Source organism: Salmo trutta, chromosome 12 (assembly GCF_901001165.1).
Source record: "Salmo trutta chromosome 12, fSalTru1.1, whole genome shotgun sequence".
In the NCBI taxonomy this organism is placed as follows: domain Eukaryota; kingdom Metazoa; phylum Chordata; class Actinopteri; order Salmoniformes; family Salmonidae; genus Salmo; species Salmo trutta.
Window position 1 is genome coordinate 40347437 of NC_042968.1, and position 22096 is coordinate 40369532.

Below are 22096 nucleotides of genomic sequence, written 5' to 3' on the forward strand. Positions count from 1 at the left end.
TCCTGGATGGCAGGGAGCTTGGCCCCAGTGATGTATTGGGCCGTACCCACTACCCTCTGTAGCGCCTTACGGTCGGAGGCCGAGCAGTTGCCATACCAGGCAGTGATACAACCAGTCAGGATGCTCTCGATGGTGCAGCTGTAGAACTTTTTGAGGATTTGGGGACCCATGCCATTTCTTTTCAGTCTCCTGAGGGGGAAAAGGTTTTGTCGTGCCCTCTTCACAACTGTCTTGGTGTGTTTGGACCATGATAGTTTGTTGGTGATGTGGACACCAAGGAACTTGAAGCTCTCAACCTGCTTCACTACGGCCCCGTCGATGAGAATGGGGGCGTGCTCGTTCCTCCTTTTCCTGTAGTCCACAATCATCTCTTTTGTCTTCATCACGTTGAGGGAGAGGTTGTTATCCTGGCGCCACACGGCCAGGTCTCTGACCTCCCTATAGGCTGTCTCGTCATTGTTGTGATCAAGCCTAAAACTGTTGTGTTATCGGCAGACTTAAGGATGGTGTTGGAGTCGTGCCTGGCCGTGCAGTAATGGTTGAACAGGGAGTACAGGAGGGGGCTGAGCACACACCCCTGAGGGGCCCCCATGTTGAGGATCAGCGTGGCAGATGTGTTGTTATCTACCCTCACCACCTGGGGGCGGCCCATCAGGAAATCCAGGATCTCTAGTTGTAGAGGGAGATGTTTAATCCCAGGGTCCTTAGCTTAGTGATGAGCTTTGAGGGCACTATGGTGTTGAACGCTGAGCTGCAGTCAATGAATAGCATTCTCACATAGGTGTTCCTTTTGTCCAGGTGGGAAAGGGCAGTGTGGAGTGCAATAGAGATTGCATCATATGTGGATCTGTTGGGGGCGGTATGCAAATTGAAGTGGGTCTAGGGTTTCTGGGATAATGGTGTTGATGTGAGTCATGACCAGCCTTTCAAAGCACTTCATGGCTACGGACGTGAGTGCTACGGGTCTGTAGTCATTTAGGCAGGTTGCCTTAGTGTTCGTGGGCACAGGGACTATGGTGGTCTGCTTGAAACATGTTGTTATTACAGACTCGGTCAGGGACAAGATGAAAATGTCAGTGAAGACACTTGCCAGTTGGTCAACGCACGCTCGGAGTACACGTCCTGGTAATCTGTCTGTGAATGTTGACCTGTTTAAAGGTCTTACTCACATCGGCTACGGAGAGCGTGATCACACAGTCGTCCGGAACAGCTGATGCTCTAATGCTTTACTCAGTGTTGCTTGCCTCGAAGCGAGTATAGAAGTTATTTAGCTCGTCTGGTAGGATCGTGTCACTGGGCAGCTCTCGGCTGTGCTTCCTTTTGTAGTCCGTAATAGTTTTCAAGCCCTGCCACGTCCGACAAGTATCGTAGCCGGTGTAGTATGATTCAATCTTAGTCCTGTATTGATGCTTTTCCTGTTTTGATGATTCGTCGGAGGGCATAGCGGGATTTCTTATAAGCGTCCGGGTTAGAGTCCCGCTCATTGAAAGCGGCAGCTCTAGCCTTTAGCTCAGTACGGATGTTGCCTGTAATCCATGACTTCTGGTTGGGGTATGTACGTACGGTCACTGTGGGGACGACGTCATCAATGCACTTATTGATGAAGCCAGTGACTGATGTGGTGTACTCCTCAATGCTATTGGAAGAATCCCGGAACATGTTCCAGTCTGTGATAGCAAAACAGTCCTGTAGCTTAGCATCTGCTTCATCTGTCCACTTCCTTATTGAGCAGGTCACTGGTAATTCCTGTGATTTTTTTTATTTTTGTTCATTATTTATACCGGTATACATCATTTTAATAGCAGGACGCTGTAAATATCATTGAATTAGACTGTTTGAGAAGGTTTGAATCCTAAGTAATCTGCCTACTCATAGTTTGAAGTACAATACCAACATACCTACTGTAGCAGGTCAAAGCTGTGGTGCTGGAAAACCTTGGTAGCGCATGGGTGGAGTAGGCATTGTGGTGCTGGAAAACCTTGGTAGCGCATGGGTGGAGTAGGCATTGTGGTGCTGGAAAACCTTGGTAGCGCATGGGTGGAATAGGCATTGTGGTGCTGGAAAACCTTGGTAGCGCATGGGTGGAATAGGCATTGTGGTGCTGGAAAACCTTGGGTGAGCATGGGTGGAGTAGGCATTGTGGTACACATGTGAATTTCCTTTCATTTTCGGGCTTTAGACCAATGCCTATTCTCACTTAAAACATTGTTTTTTAGTTTTTAATTTCCATGTTTTTTTTTACACCGGAAGGTGATTATGTAACATGATTATATAACATTATAATACAGTTTAACACATGCTCTCTTTGTGAACACCTCACAATGTTGTGTGTTTTTTTATTTATTTGATTTATTGATAAGATCCTATCTCATAATCCTACTGAAGCAAATATTTACTGTGCAATTACACAATGTAGCTGGCTAGATGACTATAGGAGGGAGAAATGTGGATGAGCTGTTTTCAATGGAAGTGTTCCGGAATATTCTCTCTTGTCAAGACGAGGTGTGGTTGTGAATACATGATAGTCATCCACTTCGGTGGAACCGACTTGGGACACACAACGTGGACAGACCTGGTGCGTCAGAACATGTGTCAGACCCTGGCTTCACACGTGTAGTGGTAGTTACTGATCCTGGCTTCACACGTGTCCTGGTAGTTACTGATCCTGGCTTCACACGTGTCCTGGTAGTTACTGATCCTGGCTTCACACGTGTAGTGGTAGTTACTGGCCCTGGCTTCACACGTGTCCTGGTAGTTACTGACCCTGGCTTCACACGTGTAGTGGTAGTTACTGACCCTGGCTTCACACGTGTAGTGGTAGTTACTGACCCTGGCTTCACACGTGTCCTGGTAGTTACTGACCCTGGCTTCACACGTGTAGTGGTAGTTACTGATCCTGGCTTCACACGTGTAGTGGTAGTTACTGACCCTGGCTTCACACGTGTCCTGGTAGTTACTGTCCCTGGCTTCACACGTGTCCTGGTAGTTACTGACCCTGGCTTCACACGTGTAGTGGTAGTTACTGACCCTGGCTTCACACGTGTAGTGGTAGTTACTGACCCTGGATTCACACGTGTAGTGGTAGTTACTGACCCTGGCTTCACACGTGTAGTGGTAGTTACTGACCCTGGCTTCACACGTGTCCTGGTAGTTACTGACCCTGGCTTCACACGTGTCCTGGTAGTTACTGACCCTGGCTTCACACGTGTAGTGGTAGTTACTGACCCTGGCTTCACACGTGTCCTGGTAGTTACTGACCCTGGCTTCACACGTGTCCTGGTAGTTACTGACCCTGGCTTCACACGTGTCCTGGTAGTTACTGATCCTGGCTTCACACGTGTCCTGGTAGTTACTGACCCTGGCTTCACACGTGTAGTGGTAGTTACTGACCCTGGCTTCACACGTGTCCTGGTAGTTACTGACCCTGGCTTCACACGTGTAGTGGTAGTTACTGACCCTGGCTTCACACGTGTAGTGGTAGTTACTGACCCTGGCTTCACACGTGTAGTGGTAGTTACTGACCCTGGCTTCACACGTGTCCTGGTAGTTACTGACCCTGGCTTCACACGTGTCCTGGTAGTTACTGACCCTGGCTTCACACGTGTCCTGGTAGTTACTGACCCTGGCTTCACACGTGTCCTGGTAGTTACTGACCCTGGCTTCACACGTGTCCTGGTAGTTACTGACCCTGGCTTCACACGTGTAGTGGTAGTTACTGACCCTGGCTTCACACGTGTAGTGGTAGTTACTGACCCTGGCTTCACACGTGTAGTGGTAGTTACTGACCCTGGCTTCACACGTGTAGTGGTAGTTACTGACCCTGGCTTCACACGTGTAGTGGTAGTTACTGATCCTGGCTTCACACGTGTCCTGGTAGTTACTGATCCTGGCTTCACACGTGTAGTGGTAGTTACTGGCCCTGGCTTCACACGTGTCCTGGTAGTTACTGACCCTGGCTTCACACGTGTAGTGGTAGTTACTGACCCTGGCTTCACACGTGTAGTGGTAGTTACTGACCCTGGCTTCACACGTGTCCTGGTAGTTACTGACCCTGGCTTCACACGTGTAGTGGTAGTTACTGATCCTGGCTTCACACGTGTAGTGGTAGTTACTGACCCTGGCTTCACACGTGTCCTGGTAGTTACTGTCCCTGGCTTCACACGTGTCCTGGTAGTTACTGACCCTGGCTTCACACGTGTAGTGGTAGTTACTGACCCTGGCTTCACACGTGTAGTGGTAGTTACTGACCCTGGATTCACACGTGTAGTGGTAGTTACTGACCCTGGCTTCACACGTGTAGTGGTAGTTACTGACCCTGGCTTCACACGTGTCCTGGTAGTTACTGACCCTGGCTTCACACGTGTCCTGGTAGTTACTGACCCTGGCTTCACACGTGTAGTGGTAGTTACTGACCCTGGCTTCACACGTGTCCTGGTAGTTACTGACCCTGGCTTCACACGTGTCCTGGTAGTTACTGACCCTGGCTTCACACGTGTCCTGGTAGTTACTGATCCTGGCTTCACACGTGTCCTGGTAGTTACTGACCCTGGCTTCACACGTGTAGTGGTAGTTACTGACCCTGGCTTCACACGTGTCCTGGTAGTTACTGACCCTGGCTTCACACGTGTAGTGGTAGTTACTGACCCTGGCTTCACACGTGTAGTGGTAGTTACTGACCCTGGCTTCACACGTGTAGTGGTAGTTACTGACCCTGGCTTCACACGTGTCCTGGTAGTTACTGACCCTGGCTTCACACGTGTCCTGGTAGTTACTGACCCTGGCTTCACACGTGTCCTGGTAGTTACTGACCCTGGCTTCACACGTGTCCTGGTAGTTACTGACCCTGGCTTCACACGTGTCCTGGTAGTTACTGACCCTGGCTTCACACGTGTAGTGGTAGTTACTGACCCTGGCTTCACACGTGTAGTGGTAGTTACTGACCCTGGCTTCACACGTGTAGTGGTAGTTACTGACCCTGGCTTCACACGTGTAGTGGTAGTTACTGACCCTGGCTTCACACGTGTAGTGGTAGTTACTGACCCTGGCTTCACACGTGTAGTGGTAGTTACTGACCCTGGCTTCACACGTGTAGTGGTAGTTACTGACCCTGGCTTCACACGTGTCCTGGTAGTTACTGACCCTGGCTTCACACGTGTCCTGGTAGTTACTGACCCTGGCTTCACACGTGTCCTGGTAGTTACTGACCCTGGCTTCACACGTGTCCTGGTAGTTACTGACCCTGGCTTCACACGTGTCCTGGTAGTTACTGACCCTGGCTTCACACGTGTCCTGGTAGTTACTGACCCTGGCTTCACACGTGTAGTGGTAGTTACTGACCCTGGCTTCACACGTGTCCTGGTAGTTACTGACCCTGGCTTCACAAAGACACACCTGCCCACAATCACGCTGTCAAATGCAGACTTACAAGTACTTACACACACACACCTCCCTGCCCTGTGATCGTTGGCTGCTGCTCCCAGTCTGGGCTGCATGCTGGGTCTGGGTAACCGTGGTGACGCTCTGTTAGCCTTGGCGTGGGCTGTCTGGCAGTGACCAAAACCCAGCAGCTGACAGGACGGACACCGACCCACCACCTGCACCTGGCACACTCACAAAGAAACCCGCCGTGCAGCACACACACACACACACACACACACACACACACACACACACACACAGTAGTCCCGTCAAACCCCAGCTCTGGCCCCGGCCCAGTCCACTCTGGCTATGGCCCAAATGGCATGGGCTCTGGTTGAAAGTAGTGCACTATATAGGGAATAGGGCCCTGGTCTATAGTACCACTATATAGGGAATAGGGCTCTGGTCTATAGTAGTACCACTATATAGGGAATAGGGCCCTGGTCTATAGTAGTACCACTATATAGGGAATAGGGCTCTGGTCTATAGTAGTACCACTATATAGGGAATAGGGCTCTGGTCTATAGTAGTACCACTATATAGGGAATAGGGCCCTGGTCTATAGTAGTACCACTATATAGGGAATAGGGCTCTGGTCTATAGTAGTACCACTATATAGGGAATAGGGCCCTGGTCTATAGTAGTACCACTATATAGGGAATAGGGCTCTGGTCTATAGTAGTACCACTATATAGGGAATAGGGCTCTGGTCTATAGTAGTACCACTATATAGGGAATAGGGCCCTGGTCTATAGTAGTGCCACTATATAGGGAATAGGGCTCTGGTCTATAGTAGTGCACTATATAGGGAATAGGGCTCTGGTCTATAGTAGTGCACTATATAGGGAATAGGTCTCTGGTCTATAGTAGTACCACTATATAGGGAATAGGGCTCTGGTCTATAGTAGTACCACTATATAGGGAATAGGGCCCTGGTCTATAGTAGTACCACTATATAGGGAATAGGGCTCTGGTCTATAGTAGTGCACTATATAGGGAATAGGGCTCTGGTCTATAGTAGTACCACTATATAGGGAATAGGGCCCTGGTCTATAGTAGTACCACTATATAGGGAATAGGGCTCTGGTCTATAGTAGTACCACTATATAGGGAGTAGGGCTCTGGTCTATAGTAGTACCACTATATAGGGAATAGGGCTCTGGTCTATAGTAGTACCACTATATAGGGAGTAGGGCTCTGGTCTATAGTAGTACCACTATATAGGGAATAGGGCTCTGGTCTATAGCAGTACCACTATATAGGGAATAGGGCTCTGGTCTATAGTAGTACCACTATATAGGGAATAGGGCCCTGGTCTATAGTAGTACCACTATATAGGGAATAGGGCTCTGGTCTATAGTAGTACCACTATATAGGGAATAGGGCTCTGGTCTATAGTAGTACCACTATATAGGGAATAGGGCTCTGGTCTATAGTAGTACCACTATATAGGGAATAGGGTGCCATTTGGGACGCAAACTCTCTGTCTAACCGAACTATAACCCTCCTTATAAACCACAGTGCTCTCCTATAACTCACAGCAGGTTGACAAAACCACAAGGATTCCTCATAATCAACACCAAGCTGAGCCCTGAGGCTCCCTGAAACCTCACCCAGACTCTAACCACCTCACTGAAACCTCACCTCACCCAGACTCTAACCCTCTCACTGAAACCTCACCCAGACTCTAACCACCTCACTGAAACCTCACCCAGACTCTAACCACCTCACTGAAACCTCACCCAGACTCTAACCCTCTCACTGAAACCTCACCCAGACTCTAACCACCTCACTGAAACCTCACCTCACCCAGACTCTAACCCTCTCACTGAAACCTCACCCAGACTCTAACCACCTCACTGAAACCTCACCCAGACTCTAACCACCTCACTGAAACCTCACCCAGACTCTAACCCTCTCACTGAAACCTCACCCAGACTCTAACCACCTCACTGAAACCTCACCCAGACTCTAATCACCTCACTGAAACCTCACCCAGACTCTAACCACCTCACTGAAACCTCACCCAGACTCTAACCACCTCACTGAAACCTCACCCAGACTCTAACCACCTCACTGAAACCTCACCTCACCCAGACTTTAACCACCTCACTGAAACCTCACCCAGACTCTAACCCTCTCACTGAAACCTCACCCAGACTCTAACCACCTCACTGAAACCTCACCTCACCCAGACTCTAACCACCTCTCTGAAACCTCACCCAGACTCTAACCCTCTAACTGAAACCTCACCCAGACTCTAACCACCTCACTGAAACCTCACCCAGACTCTAACCACCTCACTGAAATCTCACCCAGACTCTAACCACCTCACTGAAATCTCACCTCACCCAGACTCTTCTCACCTCACTGAAACCTCACCCAGACTCTAACCACCTCACTGAAACCTCACCCAGACTCTAACCACCTCTCTGAAACCTCACCCAGACTCTAACCACCTCTCTGAAACCTCACCCAGACTCTTCTCACCTCACTGAAACCTCACCCAGACTCTAACCACCTCACTGAAACCTCACCCAGACTCTAACCACCTCTCTGAAACCTCACCTCACCCAGACTCTAACCACCTCACTGAAACCTCACCCAGACTCTAACCACCTCACTGAAACCTCACCTCACCCAGACTCTTCTCACCTCACTGAAACCTCACCCAGACTCTAACCACCTCTCTGAAACCTCACCCAGACTCTAACCACCTCTCTGAAACCTCACCTCACCCAGACTCTAACCACCTCTCTGAAACCTCACCTCACCCAGACTCTAACCACCTCTCTGAAACCTCACCCAGACTCTTCTCACCTCACTGAAACCTCACCCAGACTCTAACCATCTCACTGAAACCTCACCCAGACTCTAACCACCTCACTGAAACCTCACCCAGACTCTAACCACCTCTCTGAAACCTCACCCAGACTCTAACCCTCTCACTGAAACCTCACCCAGACTCTAACCACCTCACTGAAACCTCACCTCACCCAGACTCTAACCACCTCTCTGAAACCTCACCCAGACTCTAACCCTCTCACTGAAACCTCACCCAGACTCTAACCACCTCACTGAAACCTCACCTAGACTCTAACCCTCTCACTGAAACCTCACCCAGACTCTAACCACCTCACTGAAACCTCACCCAGACTCTAACCACCTCTCTGAAACCTCACCTCACCCAGACTCTAACCACCTCACTGAAACCTCACCCAGACTCTAACCACCTCACTGAAACCTCACCTCACCCAGACTCTTCTCACCTCACTGAAACCTCACCCAGACTCTAACCACCTCTCTGAAACCTCACCTCACCCAGACTCTAACCACCTCTCTGAAACCTCACCCAGACTCTTCTCACCTCACTGAAACCTCACCCAGACTCTAACCATCTCACTGAAACCTCACCCAGACTCTAACCACCTCACTGAAACCTCACCCAGACTCTAACCACCTCTCTGAAACCTCACCCAGACTCTAACCCTCTCACTGAAACCTCACCCAGACTCTAACCACCTCACTGAAACCTCACCTCACCCAGACTCTAACCACCTCTCTGAAACCTCACCCAGACTCTAACCCTCTCACTGAAACCTCACCCAGACTCTAACCACCTCACTGAAACCTCACCCAGACTCTAACCACCTCACTGAAACCTCACCTTGCCAGCCAAACCTGGCAGTTAGTAGTTAGTACCCTGACCAGACTCTGGTTCTACACTGGTAGTTACCAGAACAAGTTAGTACCCTGACCAGACTCTGGTTCTACACTGGTAGTTACCAGAACAAGTTAGTACCCTGACCAGACTCTGGTTCTATACCGGTAGTTACCAGAACAAGTTAGTACCCTGACCAGACTCTGGTTCTACACTGGTAGTTACCAGAACAAGTTAGTACCCTGACCAGACTCTGGTTCTACACTGGTAGTTACCAGAACAAGTTAGTACCCTGACCAGACTCTGGTTCTACACTGGTAGTTACCAGAACAAGTTAGTACCCTGACCAGACTCTGGTTCTACACCGGTAGTTACCAGAACAAGTTAGTACCCTGACCAGACTCTGGTTCTACACCGGTAGTTACCAGAACAAGTTAGTACCCTGACCAGACTCTGGTTCTACACTGGTGTCCAGTCAGTGATGCCCTCCTTGCTGTAGTCTCTTCAGTCCCTCCTGTACTGTGTCCAGTCAGTGATGCCCTCCTTGCTGTAGTCTCTTCAGTCTCTCCTGTACTGTGTCCAGTCAGTGATGCCCTCCTTGCTGTAGTCTCTTCAGTCCCTCCTGTACTGTCCAGTCAGTGATGCCCTCCTTGCTGTAGTCTCTTCAGTCTCTCCTGTACTGTGTCCAGTCAGTGATGCCCTCCTTGCTGTAGTCTCTTCAGTCCCTCCTGTACTGTCCAGTCAGTGATGCCCTCCTTGCTGTAGTCTCTTCAGTCCCTCCTGTACTGTCCAGTCAGTGATGCCCTCCTTGCTGTAGTCTCTTCAGTCCCTCCTGTACTGTCCAGTCAGTGATGCCCTCCTTGCTGTAGTCTCTTCAGTCCCTCCTGTACTGTCCAGTCAGCGATGCCCTCCTTGCTGTAGTCTCTTCAGTCTCTCCTGTACTGTCCAGTCAGTGATGCCCTCCTTGCTGTAGTCTCTTCAGCCCCTCCTGTACTGTGTCCAGTCAGTGATGCCCTCCTTGCTGTAGTCTCTTCAGTCTCTCCTGTACTGTCCAGTCAGTGATGCCCTCCTTGCTGTAGTCTCTTCAGTCTCTCCTGTACTGTCCAGTCAGTGATGCCCTCCTTGCTGTAGTCTCTTCAGTCTCTCCTGTACTGTGTCCAGTCAGTGATGCCCTCCTTGCTGTAGTCTCTTCAGTCTCTCCTGTACTGTCTAGTCAGTGATGCCCTCCTTGCTGTAGTCTCTTCAGTCCCTCCTGTACTGTCCAGTCAGTGATGCCCTTCTTGCTGTAGTCTCTTCAGACCCTCCTGTACTGTCCAGTCAGTGATGCCCTCCTTGCTGTAGTCTCTTCAGTCTCTCCTGTACTGTCCAGTCAGTGATGCCCTCCTTGCTGTAGTCTCTTCAGTCTCTCCTGTACTGTCCAGTCAGTGATGCCCTTCTTGCTGTAGTCTCTTCAGTCCCTCCTGTACTGTCCAGTCAGTGATGCCCTCCTTGCTGTAGTCTCTTCAGTCTCTCCTGTACTGTCCAGTCAGTGATGCCCTCCTTGCTGTAGTCTCTTCAGTCTCTCCTGTACTGTGTCCAGTCAGTGATGCCCTCCTTGCTGTAGTCTCTTCAGTCTCTCCTGTACTGTCCAGTCAGTGATGCCCTCCTTGCTGTAGTCTCTTCAGTCTCTCCTGTACTGTCCAGTCAGTGATGCCCTCCTTGCTGTAGTCTCTTCAGTCTCTCCTGTACTGTCCAGTCAGTGATGCCCTTCTTGCTGTAGTCTCTCCATTCTCTCCTGTACTGTCCAGTCAGTGATGCCCTCCTTGCTGTAGTCTCTTCAGTCTCTCCTGTACTGTGTCTTTGGCATTATTAAATTGAAGACTGTTATTTTATCACGACGCCAGGACAGCGGAGTCAATCACCACCTTCCGGAGACACCTGAAACCCCACCTCTTTAAGGAATACCTGGGATAGGATAAAGTAATCCTTCTAACCCCCCCCTAAAATATTTAGATGCACTATTGTAAAGTGGTTGTTCCACTGGATATCATAAGGTGAATGCACCAATTTGTAAGTCGCTCTGGATAAGAGCGTCTGCTAAATGACGTAAATGTAAATCAATTCTCTGTAATTATTATTACGTTATTAAACGAATCATGTAAATGTAATTAACTAGGAAGTCGGGGCAACAAGGAAAATCTTCAGATTACAAAGTTATAATTTTCCTAATATAACTCTTCAGATATTTTAATATCTGATCAATTAGTCTTCTGATTAATGAATTATTCTTTACCTCACGTTAGTCTCATTCCGAACGTCGTAAATTGTTGGTTATCTGCACGAACCCAGCCTTCACTATGAATCATCCATACATCAATTATCTTAAATCATTTATTTACAAACTAACTAAATAATCACAGAAATGCATAAACAAACAAACAAACAAACAAACAAACAGTAGATATGGTTACAAGGAAATGATAGGGGAGGTTCCCTAGTGGGCTAAGCCGATATGACGGCTTGGTGGACAAAGGGAAGTGGGTGTGGACTGAGGAGGGCAGGAAAGACAAAAATCACTACACCGTTGATAATTATATTAATTAAAATACTAATCCTTTGCACATGAACGCTCACTCATTCGGTAATAATTGCAATCGATATATATTTACGCTCAGTGTGTCGTCGGGGATCTCTGTTGGAATCATCCGTCTTTCTGTTGGAAAGTTCATCTGATCGTCTCTCTGCTTCCACGAAGTCTCTCGTGGTTAGAATGGATACGTCAGAGTCCCATTCCGAAATGTTCTTATAGAATAGATGTTTCGGCGGTTGTCCGTATTCGCATTCAAGGTCGATATAATTTCCAGCTGCAGACTAGTAATTAGTATGGAAGATCTGCTCTTATTCTGTCGGGATCGATAGTCTCAGAGTTTAACCATTTCCACCCGTGTAGCCAATGCTCCACGTTGTTTGGTTAGGAATTCAACAGCCATTACAACCTTAGCTTAGACTGAGGTTTTTGGTGGTCTCTACTCCAACCTTTGCCCCCTCGGTGATCGAGGTACGAATGGCCTGGTGAGGACTTCCTCAGGTGGGGGTTTTATTCGGAACAGTAGAAAAGGGCTGTCCCATGACGCCAGAGGCCTGATGAAAACCCCCCATTTAGCCATTTCACTCTCTCTCTCTCTCTCTCTCTCTCTCTCTCTCTCTCTCTCTCTCTCTCTCTCTCTCTCTCTCTCCCCTCTCCCTCCTTCTCTTTAACACTCTCTCTCTCTCTCTCTCTCCCCCCCTCTCCCTCCTTCTCTTTAACACACTCTCTCTCTCTCTCTCTCTCTCTCTCTCTCTCCCCCTCTCCCTCCTTCTCTTTAACACTCTCTCTCTCTCTCTCTCTCTCTCTCCCCCTCTCCCTCCTTCTCTTTAACACACTCTCTCTCTCTCTCTCTCTCTCTCTCTCTCTGTCTCTCTCTCTCTCTCTCTCTCTCTCTCTCTCTCTCTCTCTCTCTCTCTCTCTCTCTCTCTCTCTCAGGATGTAAGCTACTCAGGGACGCTAGGCTATGCCAACCCTGAGATGGACGTGGAGGATCCTACCACCATGGCTGCAGCGCGGGGGGGTCTAGAGTGAGTTGTTATTCTGTTCTCTAGTGGTTAAAGTTGCAAAATTCCAGGAGGACTTCTGAATTTCCTGCTTATTCCCTCCTGACAGGGATTTCTAGAAAACCTGAGAATTTGGGGAACGTTAACAGAATTTTGCAACCCTAGTGGTGGTTCTGAATGAAAATTGGGCATTTCCCCCCCCCCCCCCCCCCCCCCCCCCCCCTTTTACTGGCTGCTGGGGTTTCATCCACTCGCCTCAGTCCCTCCGGTGCCTTGGACAGCCTTTAGTTTGTTTAGTAGTGGTTCTGTAAATCTGCCCGTTACCTCGTTAAAGGATAAACACTTTAATTTACTCTTTAGTGGGATGTCCCCCTTTTTAACTGGCTTGTAAAAACTGTTGATATCTTGTTTTAGTCCAAACACACAGGATGATGTCTGTCTGTCTGTAGTACAGAACTGGTTCTATGGGGTTTGGACCTACAACAGAACTGGTTCTATGAGGTTTGGACCTACACTAGTGGGACAGACAACAGAACTGGTTCTATGAGGTTTGGACCGACAACAGATCCGGTTCTATGAGGTTTGGACCTACACTAGTGGGACAGACAACAGAACTGGTTCTATGAGGTTTGGACCGACACTAGTGGGACAGACAACAGAACTGGTTCTATGAGGTTTGGACCTACACTAGTGGGACAGACAACAGAACTGGTTCTATGAGGTTTGGACCTACACTAGTGGGACAGACAACAGAACTGGTTCTATGAGGTTTGGACCTACACTAGTGGGACAGACAACAGAACTGGTTCTATGAGGTTTGGACCTACACTAGTGGGACAGACAACAGAACTGGTTCTATGAGGTTTGGACCTACAACAGAACTGGTTCTATGAGGTTTGGACCTACACTAGTGGGACAGACAACAGAACTGGTTATACGAGGTTTGGACCTACACTAGTGGTGTGTTCTGTTCTGTAGTGTGGAGCTGGGCTGTGATGTGTCATGGTGTGTAATGTGACTAATACAATTAGTGTTGTTTGACAGGTCCATAATAACTCTCTCTCTCTCTCAGTGATGTGAGTCAGTAATCTCTCCTTATTTCTAATAATAAGACATTCCCTCTGTCCTGCTGGTTGTTATCTCTCTCTCTGTGCTGCTGGTTGTTATCTCTCTCTCTCTCTGCTGCTGGTTGTTATCTCTCTCTCTGTACTGCTGGTTGTTATCTCTCTCTCTGTACTGCTGGTTGTTATCTCTCTCTCTCTGTACTGCTGGTTGTTATCTCTCTCTGTACTGCTGGTTGTTATCTCTCTCTCTGTGCTGCTGGTTGTTATCTCTCTCTGTCTGTACTGCTGGTTGTTATCTCTCTCTCTCTGTGCTGCTGGTTGTTATCTCTCTCTCTGTGCTGCTGGTTGTTATCTCTCTCTCTCTCTGTACTGCTGGTTGTTATCTCTCTCTGTACTGCTGATTGTTATCTCTCTCTGTACTGCTGGTTGTTATCTCTCTCTGTACTACTGGTTGTTATCTCTCTCTGTACTGCTGGTTGTTATCTCTCTCTGTACTGCTGGTTGTTATCTCTCTCTCTCTGTGCTGCTGGTTGTTATCTCTCTCTCTGTGCTGCTGGTTGTTATCTCTCTCTCTCTCTGTACTGCTGGTTGTTATCTCTCTCTGTACTGCTGATTGTTATCTCTCTCTGTACTGCTGGTTGTTATCTCTCTCTGTACTACTGGTTGTTATCTCTCTCTGTACTACTGGTTGTTATCTCTCTCTGTACTGCTGGTTGTTATCTCTCTCTCTCTCTGTACTGCTGGTTGTTATCTCTCTCTGTACTGCTGGTTGTTATCTCTCTCTGTACTGCTGGTTGTTATCTCTCTCTCTGTGTACTGCTGGTTGTTATCTCTCTCTCTCTGCACTGCTGGTTGTTATCTCTCTCTCTGTTCTGCTGGTTGTTATCTTTCTCTGTACTGCTGGTTGCTATCTCTCTCTCTCTGCACTGCTGGTTGTTATTTCTCTCTCTGTACTGCTGGTTGTTATCTCTCTCTCTCTCTCTCTCTGTGCACTGCTGGTTGTTATCTCTCTCTCTCTGCACTGCTGGTTGTTATCTCTCTCTCTGCACTGCTGGTTGTTATCTCTCTCTCTGCACTGCTGGTTGTTATCTCTCTCTCTGTGCTGCTGGTTGCTATTTCTCTCTCTGTACTGCTGGTTGTTATCTCTCTCTCTGTACTGCTGGTTGCTATCTCTCTCTCTCTGTACTGCTGGTTGTTATCTCTCTCTCTCTCTGCACTGCTGGTTGTTATCTCTCTCTGCGCTGCTGGTTGTTATCTCTCTCTGTACTGCTGGTTGCTATCTCTCTCTCTCTGTACTGCTGGTTGCTATCTCTCTCTCTCTGTACTGCTGGTTGTTATCTCTCTCTCTCTGTACTGCTGGTTGCTATCTCTCTCTCTCTGTACTGCTGGTTGCTATCTCTCTCTCTCTCTGTACTGCTGGTTGCTATCTCTCTCTCTCTGTACTGCTGGTTGTTATCTCTCTCTCTGCCGTCTCAAAGAGGGAAGACCAATCAAAACAAACTGGTGGACCGGCTCTTAGTCTCAAATCCCTGCTTCTTTTTTAAACTGGACGACTGGAACCATATTTCAGTCATAAAAATGGACCTTGTGTTTTATTGTTCTTGGGGCGTCCACACACTTTCAAAGAGTGTCAAAGTATTTTAAGATCATCATTTGAGTGGATATGTGTAGTTGGGTTGTTCGGTAGCCTAAGTAGTGTCCCAAATGGCACCCTATTCCGCCCTGGTCAAAAGTAGTGCACTACATACGGTGCCCGTTTGTGATGCAACGTCAATCATCCCTCCAGGCAGGTTTGTACATGTTTTCATAACTGACACACAATAAACAGTGTTTAGCATTAACACGTCATTTCATCATAACTTACTGTGACCATGATAAATTCTCTCTTTGTCTCCATGGTGAAAGCAAAAATAAAACAATTTTCCCATGACTTTAATGACAGTCTGCTGTTGTGTCCCAAATGGCACCCTATTCCCTATTTAGTGCCCTAATTTAGACCAGACTGTTATAGGGGAAAGGGTGCCATTTTGGGATAGAAGTACAGTAAGGAGAGGAGAGCAACAGGAAAGTGATAGTGGTGTATAATGGAGGTGGACCTCTGATGTAAGTCTATCAGTCAAGCAGAGGGACACACTAATAACACTATACATTATACTCTCTCACACATTCATCCGCATGGCTAAATGGCTCCTTCAGAAAGGCTGGTCCATTGGAGAGTTACGTGACCTACAAAAACGCAACGGTCAGAAGACTGAAGACTCCTGGCGACAATTCATCATTCTATATTTCTATTGAGGTTATATACTTCCAAGGTTTTATACTTTCTAGTTTAAATGTCGGTGGAAATGTCTAGGGGGGGGGCAAGAAACATACGGGTTCACCCACCCAAAAATGTCAAATAAACAACCAGAAAACAACTGAAGTTACTACTGATGCTAGCTTTAGCAACGGCATCTCGTTAGCTTTAGCAACGGCGTTTCGTTAGCTTTAGCAACGGCGTCTCGTTAGCTTTAGCAACGGCGTTTCGTTAGCTTTAGCAACGGCGTCTCGTTAGCTTTAGCAACGGCGTCTCGTTAGCTTTAGCAACGGTGTTTCGTTAGCTTTAGCAACGGCATCTCGTTAGCTTTAGCAACGGCGTTTCGTTAGCTTTAGCAACGGCATCTCGTTAGCTTTAGCAACGGCGTTTCGTTAGCTTTAGCAACGGCGTTTCGTTAGCTTTAGCAACGGCGTCTCGTTAGCTTTAGCAACGGCGTCTCGTTAGCTTTAGCAACGGCGTCTCGTTAGCTTTAGCAACGGCGTCTCGTTAGCTTTAGCAACGGCATCTCGTTAGCTTAAAGCTGAACAACAGGAGAGGATGGAGGAGGTGGTTACACGTCCTGTTGGTGCAGCAATTCAAGCAGTGAGGGAACAAGTTGCTACCTTTTTTTGAGATCAGATGGACCTGGAATCAGATCCAGAGCTAATAGAAAAGGTGCATCACATCCAGACTGAGACAAAAGGAATCCTAAAAAGGGACGTGAACATCTGCACTTTGGATTTTGAGAAGATGCGGGTTCAAAAATGGCGTCGCTTGAGGATCAAGACACACAAATCACCTGGCCAGGATGGCATTCTACCTGAGCTGTTAATACAAACCACCTGGCCAGGATGGCATTCTACCTGAGCTGTTACTACAAAACACCTGGCCTGGATGGCATTCCACCTGAGCTGTTACTACAAATCACCTGGCCTGGATGGCATTCCACCTGAGCTGTTAATACAAACCACCTGGCCAGGATGGCATTCCACCTGAGCTGTTACTACAAAACACCTGGCCTGGATGGCATTCCACCTGAGCTGTTAATACAAATCATAATGTGTTCCTACCGCTGCTATGCTAACAGAATGTGTTCCTACCGCTGCTATGCTAACAGAATGTTTTCCTACCGCTGCTATGCTAACAGAATGTGTTTCTACCGCTGCTATGCTAACAGAATGTGTTGTGTTCCTACCGCTGCCATGCTAACAGAATGTGTTGTGTTCCTACCGCTGCCATGCTAACAGAATGTGTTGTGTTCCTACCGCTGCTATGCTAACAGAATGTATTGTGTTTCTACCGCTGCTATGCTAACAGAATGTGTTGTGTTCCTACCGCTGCTATGCTAACAGAATGTGTTGTGTTCCTACCGCTGCTATGCTAACAGAATGTGTTGTGTTTCTACCGCTGCTATGCTAACAATGTGTTGTGTTCCTACCGCTGCCATGCTAACAGAATGTGTTGTGTTCCTACCGCTGCTATGCTAACAGAATGTATTGTGTTTCTACCGCTGCCATGCTAACAGAATGTGTTGTGTTCCTACCGCTGCTATGCTAACAGAATGTGTTGTGTTTCTACCGCTGCTATGCTAACAGAATGTGTTGTGTTCCTACCGTTGCTATGCTAACAGAATGTTTTCCTACCGCTGCTATGCTAACAGAATGTGTTCCTACCACTGCTATGCTAACATAATGTGTTGTGTTCTTACCGCTGCCATGCTAACAGAATGTGTTGTGTTCCTACCGCTGCTATGCTAACAGAATGTGTTGTGTTCCTACCACTGCTATGCTAACAGAATGTGTTGTGTTTCTACCGCTGCTATGCTAACAGAATGTGTTGTGTTTCTACCGCTAGCAGAATGGGAACCTGAGTTCTTTAAAACCTCTCTGGGGTACGCTAGCGTCCCACTCGCCAACAGCCAGTGAAATAGCAGAGCGCCCAATTCAAAAGAACAGAAATCTCATAATTACAATTTCTCACACATACAAGTATTATACACCATTTTAAAGATAAGATTCTCGTTAATCCAACCACAGTGTCCGATTTCAAAAAGGCTTTACGTCGAAAGCATACCATTAGATTATGTTAGGACAGCACCTAGACAAGGAAAACCACACAGCCATTTTCCAAGCAAGGAGAGGCGTCACAAAAAACAGAAATAGAGAGAAAATGAATCACTAACCTTTGATGATCTTCATCAGATGACACTCATAGGACTTCATGTTACACAATACATGTATGTTTTGTTCGATAAAGTCCATATTTATATCCAAATACCTTTACAAATACTTTTTGTTCGCACGTTCAGTTTACTATTCCAAATGCAGAAGGCGCATGCACAAGGCCAGACGAAAAGTCAAAAAGGTTGCATTACAGTTTGTAGAAACATGTCAAACGATGTGTAGAATCAATCTTTAGGGTGTTTTTATCATAAATCTTCAATAATATTCCAACCGGACAATTCCTTTGTCTTCATAAATGAAAAGTAACTCAGCTCGCTCTCACAGCCGCGCGCATGACTGAGGTCATGGCATTCTGTCAGACACCTGATTCCAATAGCTCTTATTCTCTCCCCATTCACAGTAGAAGCCTGAAACAACGTTCTAAAGACTGTTGACATCTAGTGGAAGCCTTAGGAAGTGCAATATGACCCCACAGACACTGTATATTGGATAGACAATCACTTGAAAAACTACAAACCTCAGATTTCCCACTTCCTGGTTGGATGTTTCTCAGGTTTTTGCCTGCCATATGAGTTCTGTTATACTCACAGACACCATTCAAACAGTTTTAGAAACTTTAGGGTGTTTTCTATCCAAATCTACTAATAATATGTATATCCTAGCTTCTGAGTAGCAGGCAGTTTACTCTGGGCACGGTTTTCATCCAGACGTGAAAATACTGCCCCCTACCCCAAACAAGTTAACCACAACATTCCTGATTTGCATGGTAGAAACGGTGCTACATTAAAAGCTCATTAAGCTGGGAAGGTGCAGCTAACACAGTCTTCAAAAATATCCAGACTAAACAACGACCAGCCAGACACAACTAAATAGACAAACAGACTCATATCCAGACTTAACAACGACCAGCCAGACAGCACTAAGAAGACAAACAGACTCAGAGGGGTCCCTGACAGATTTACTACTGGCCAAACCTGGCTGGAAGACTTGGTGCATGGCAGAAATGTTAAAATAGGACTGGCCAATTTTGTTCACTTAAAACCGGCCAAATCTACATTAAAATCCTGTCGTCAAACTGCAAACTCACTCTGGCTTTTACTTTGTCTCTGTCTTTGGCACAGTTGGCAGTGAGAGGTGAGTGTTATAGTGGGCGTTGTAACTTCCCTGTCTGTGTTGCGGGTCAGGTACTATGGCAACGGCAGAGTTCATAGTTCATCCAGCAGGATGGCTGAAGAGGAACAGTTACCCAGCGTCTCTACAGAGCACAGAGCTGCTGCACCACGAAAACACATCCAGGTACACACACACGCACGCACACACACACACACACACAAGGCAATCATGGAAACCAACATCCTTCATTCTGACCATCATGTGGACCATGTGTGTGTTGAATGATACTTCCTGGTCTCTGACCATCATGTGGACCATGTGTGTGTTTTGAATGATGCTTCCTGGTCTCTGACCATCATGTGGACCATGTGTGTGTGTTGAATGATACTTCCTGGTCTCTGACCATCATGTGGACCATGTGTGTGTTTTGAATGATGCTTCCTGGTCTCTGACCATCATGTGGACCATGTGTGTGTTTTGAATGATGCTTCCTGGTCTCTGACCATCATGTGGACCATGTGTGAGTGTTGAATGATGCTTCCTGGTCTCTGACCATCATGTGGACCATGTGTGTGTGTTGAACGATGCTTCCTGGTCTCTGACCATCATGTGGACCATGTGTGTGTGTTGAATGATGCTTCCTGGTCTCTGACCATCATGTGGACCATGTGTGTGTGTTGAATGATGCTTCCTGGTCTCTGACCATCATGTGGACCATGTGTGAGTGTTGAATGATGCTTCCTGGTCTCTGACCATCATGTGGACCATGTGTGTGTGTTGAACGATGCTTCCTGGTCTCTGACCATCATGTGGACCATGTGTGTGTGTTGAATGATGCTTCCTGGTCTCTGACCATCATGTGGACTATGTGTGTGTTGAATGATGCTTCCTGGTCTCTGACCATCATGTGGACCATGTGTGTGTGTTGAATGATGCTTCCTGGTCTCTGACCATCATGTTGACCATGTGTGTGTGTTGAATGATGCTTCCTGGTCTCTGACCATCATGTGGACCATGTGTGTGTTGAATGATGCTTCCTGGTCTCCTGTGTGTTTGCAGAAGAAAAAGAAGAAAGTCCACAAAGTGCCGGCGGAGGTGATCAACGACCGTTCCACTGAGACCAGCAGCACCAGAGACCCGGCCTTCAACACTACAGAACCTGGTGAGAACACACACACATAGCCCCAGCCTTTAACACTACAGAACCTGGTGAGACCACACACACAAAGCCTCAGCCTTCAACACTACAGAACCTGGTGAGACCACACACACAAAGCCCCAGCCTTCAACACTACAGAACCTGGTGAGAACACACACACAAAGCCTCAGCCTTCAACACTACAGAACCAGACACACAAAGCCCCAGCCTTCAACACTACAGAACCTGGTGAGACCACACACACAGAGACCCGGCCTTCAACACTACAGAACCTGGTGAGAACACACACACAAAGCCCCAGCCTTCAACACTACAGAACCTGGTGAGACCACACACACAAAGCCCCAGCCTTTAACACTACAGAACCTGGTGAGACCACACACACAAAGCCTCAGTCTTCAACACTACAGAACCAGACACACAAAGCCCCAGCCTTCAACACTACAGAACCTGGTGAGAACACACACACAGAGACCCGGCCTTCAACACTACAGAACCTGGTGAGAACACACACACAAAGCCCCAGCCTTCAACACTACAGAACCTGGTGAGAACACACACACAAAGCCTCAGCCTTCAACACTACAGAACCAGACACACAAAGCCCCAGCCTTCAACACTACAGAACCTGGTGAGAACACACACACAAAGCCCCAGCCTTCAACACTACAGAACCAGACACACAAAGCCCCAGCCTTCAACACTACAGAACCAGACACACAAATCCCCAGCCTTCAACACTACAGAACCTGGTGAGAACACACACACATAGCCCCAGCCTTTAACACTACAGAACCTGGTGAGACCACACACACAAAGCCTCAGCCTTCAACACTACAGAACCAGACACACAAAGCCCCAGCCTTCAACACTACAGAACCTGGTGAGAACACACACACAAAGCCCCAGCCTTCAACACTACAGAACCAGACACACAAAGCCCCAGCCTTCAACACTACAGAACCAGACACACAAAGCCCCAGCCTTCAACACTACAGAACCTGGTGAGAACACACACACAGAGACCCGGCCTTCAACACTACAGAACCTGGTGAGACCACACACACAAAGCCCCGGCCTTCAACACTACAGAACCTGGTGAGACCACACACACAAAGCCCCAGCCTTCAACACTACAGAACCAGACACACAAATCCCCAGCCTTCAACACTACAGAACCACACACACAAAGCCCCGGCCTTCAACACTACAGAACCTGGTGAGACCACACACACAAAGCCCCGGCCTTCAACACTACAGAACCAGACACACAAAGCCCCAGCCTTCAACACTACAGAACCAGACACACAAAGGCCCGGCCTTCAACACTACAGAACCAGACACACAAAGCCCCGGCCTTCAACACTACAGAACCACACACACAAAGCCCCAGCCTTCAACACTACAGAACCACACACACAAAGCCCCAGCCTTCAACACTACAGAACCAGACACACAAAGCCCCAGCCTTCAACACTACAGAACCAGACACACAAAGCCCCAGCCTTCAACACTACAGAACCAGACACACAAAGCCCCAGCCTTCAACACTACAGAACCAGACACACAAAGCCCCGGCCTTCAACACTACAGAACCAGACACACAAAGCCCCGGCCTTCAACACTACAGAA

At 47.8% G+C, this 22096-nt stretch overlaps 1 protein-coding gene across 4 annotated transcripts in view; it reads left to right on the forward strand.

The window, feature by feature from the left end:
• LOC115203537 (probable palmitoyltransferase ZDHHC1) overlaps window positions 1–22096 on the forward strand; it is a 58590-nt gene that overhangs the window by 33951 nt on the left and 2543 nt on the right. For all 4 annotated transcript variants that reach the window (XM_029768307.1, XM_029768310.1, XM_029768311.1 and 1 more), the window contains 3 exons: window positions 12582–12673; window positions 19377–19488; window positions 20365–20467. In XM_029768307.1, the coding sequence (XP_029624167.1) occupies window positions 12582–12673; window positions 19377–19488; window positions 20365–20467 (307 nt within the window). The remainder of the gene's footprint in view (window positions 1–12581; window positions 12674–19376; window positions 19489–20364; window positions 20468–22096) is intronic.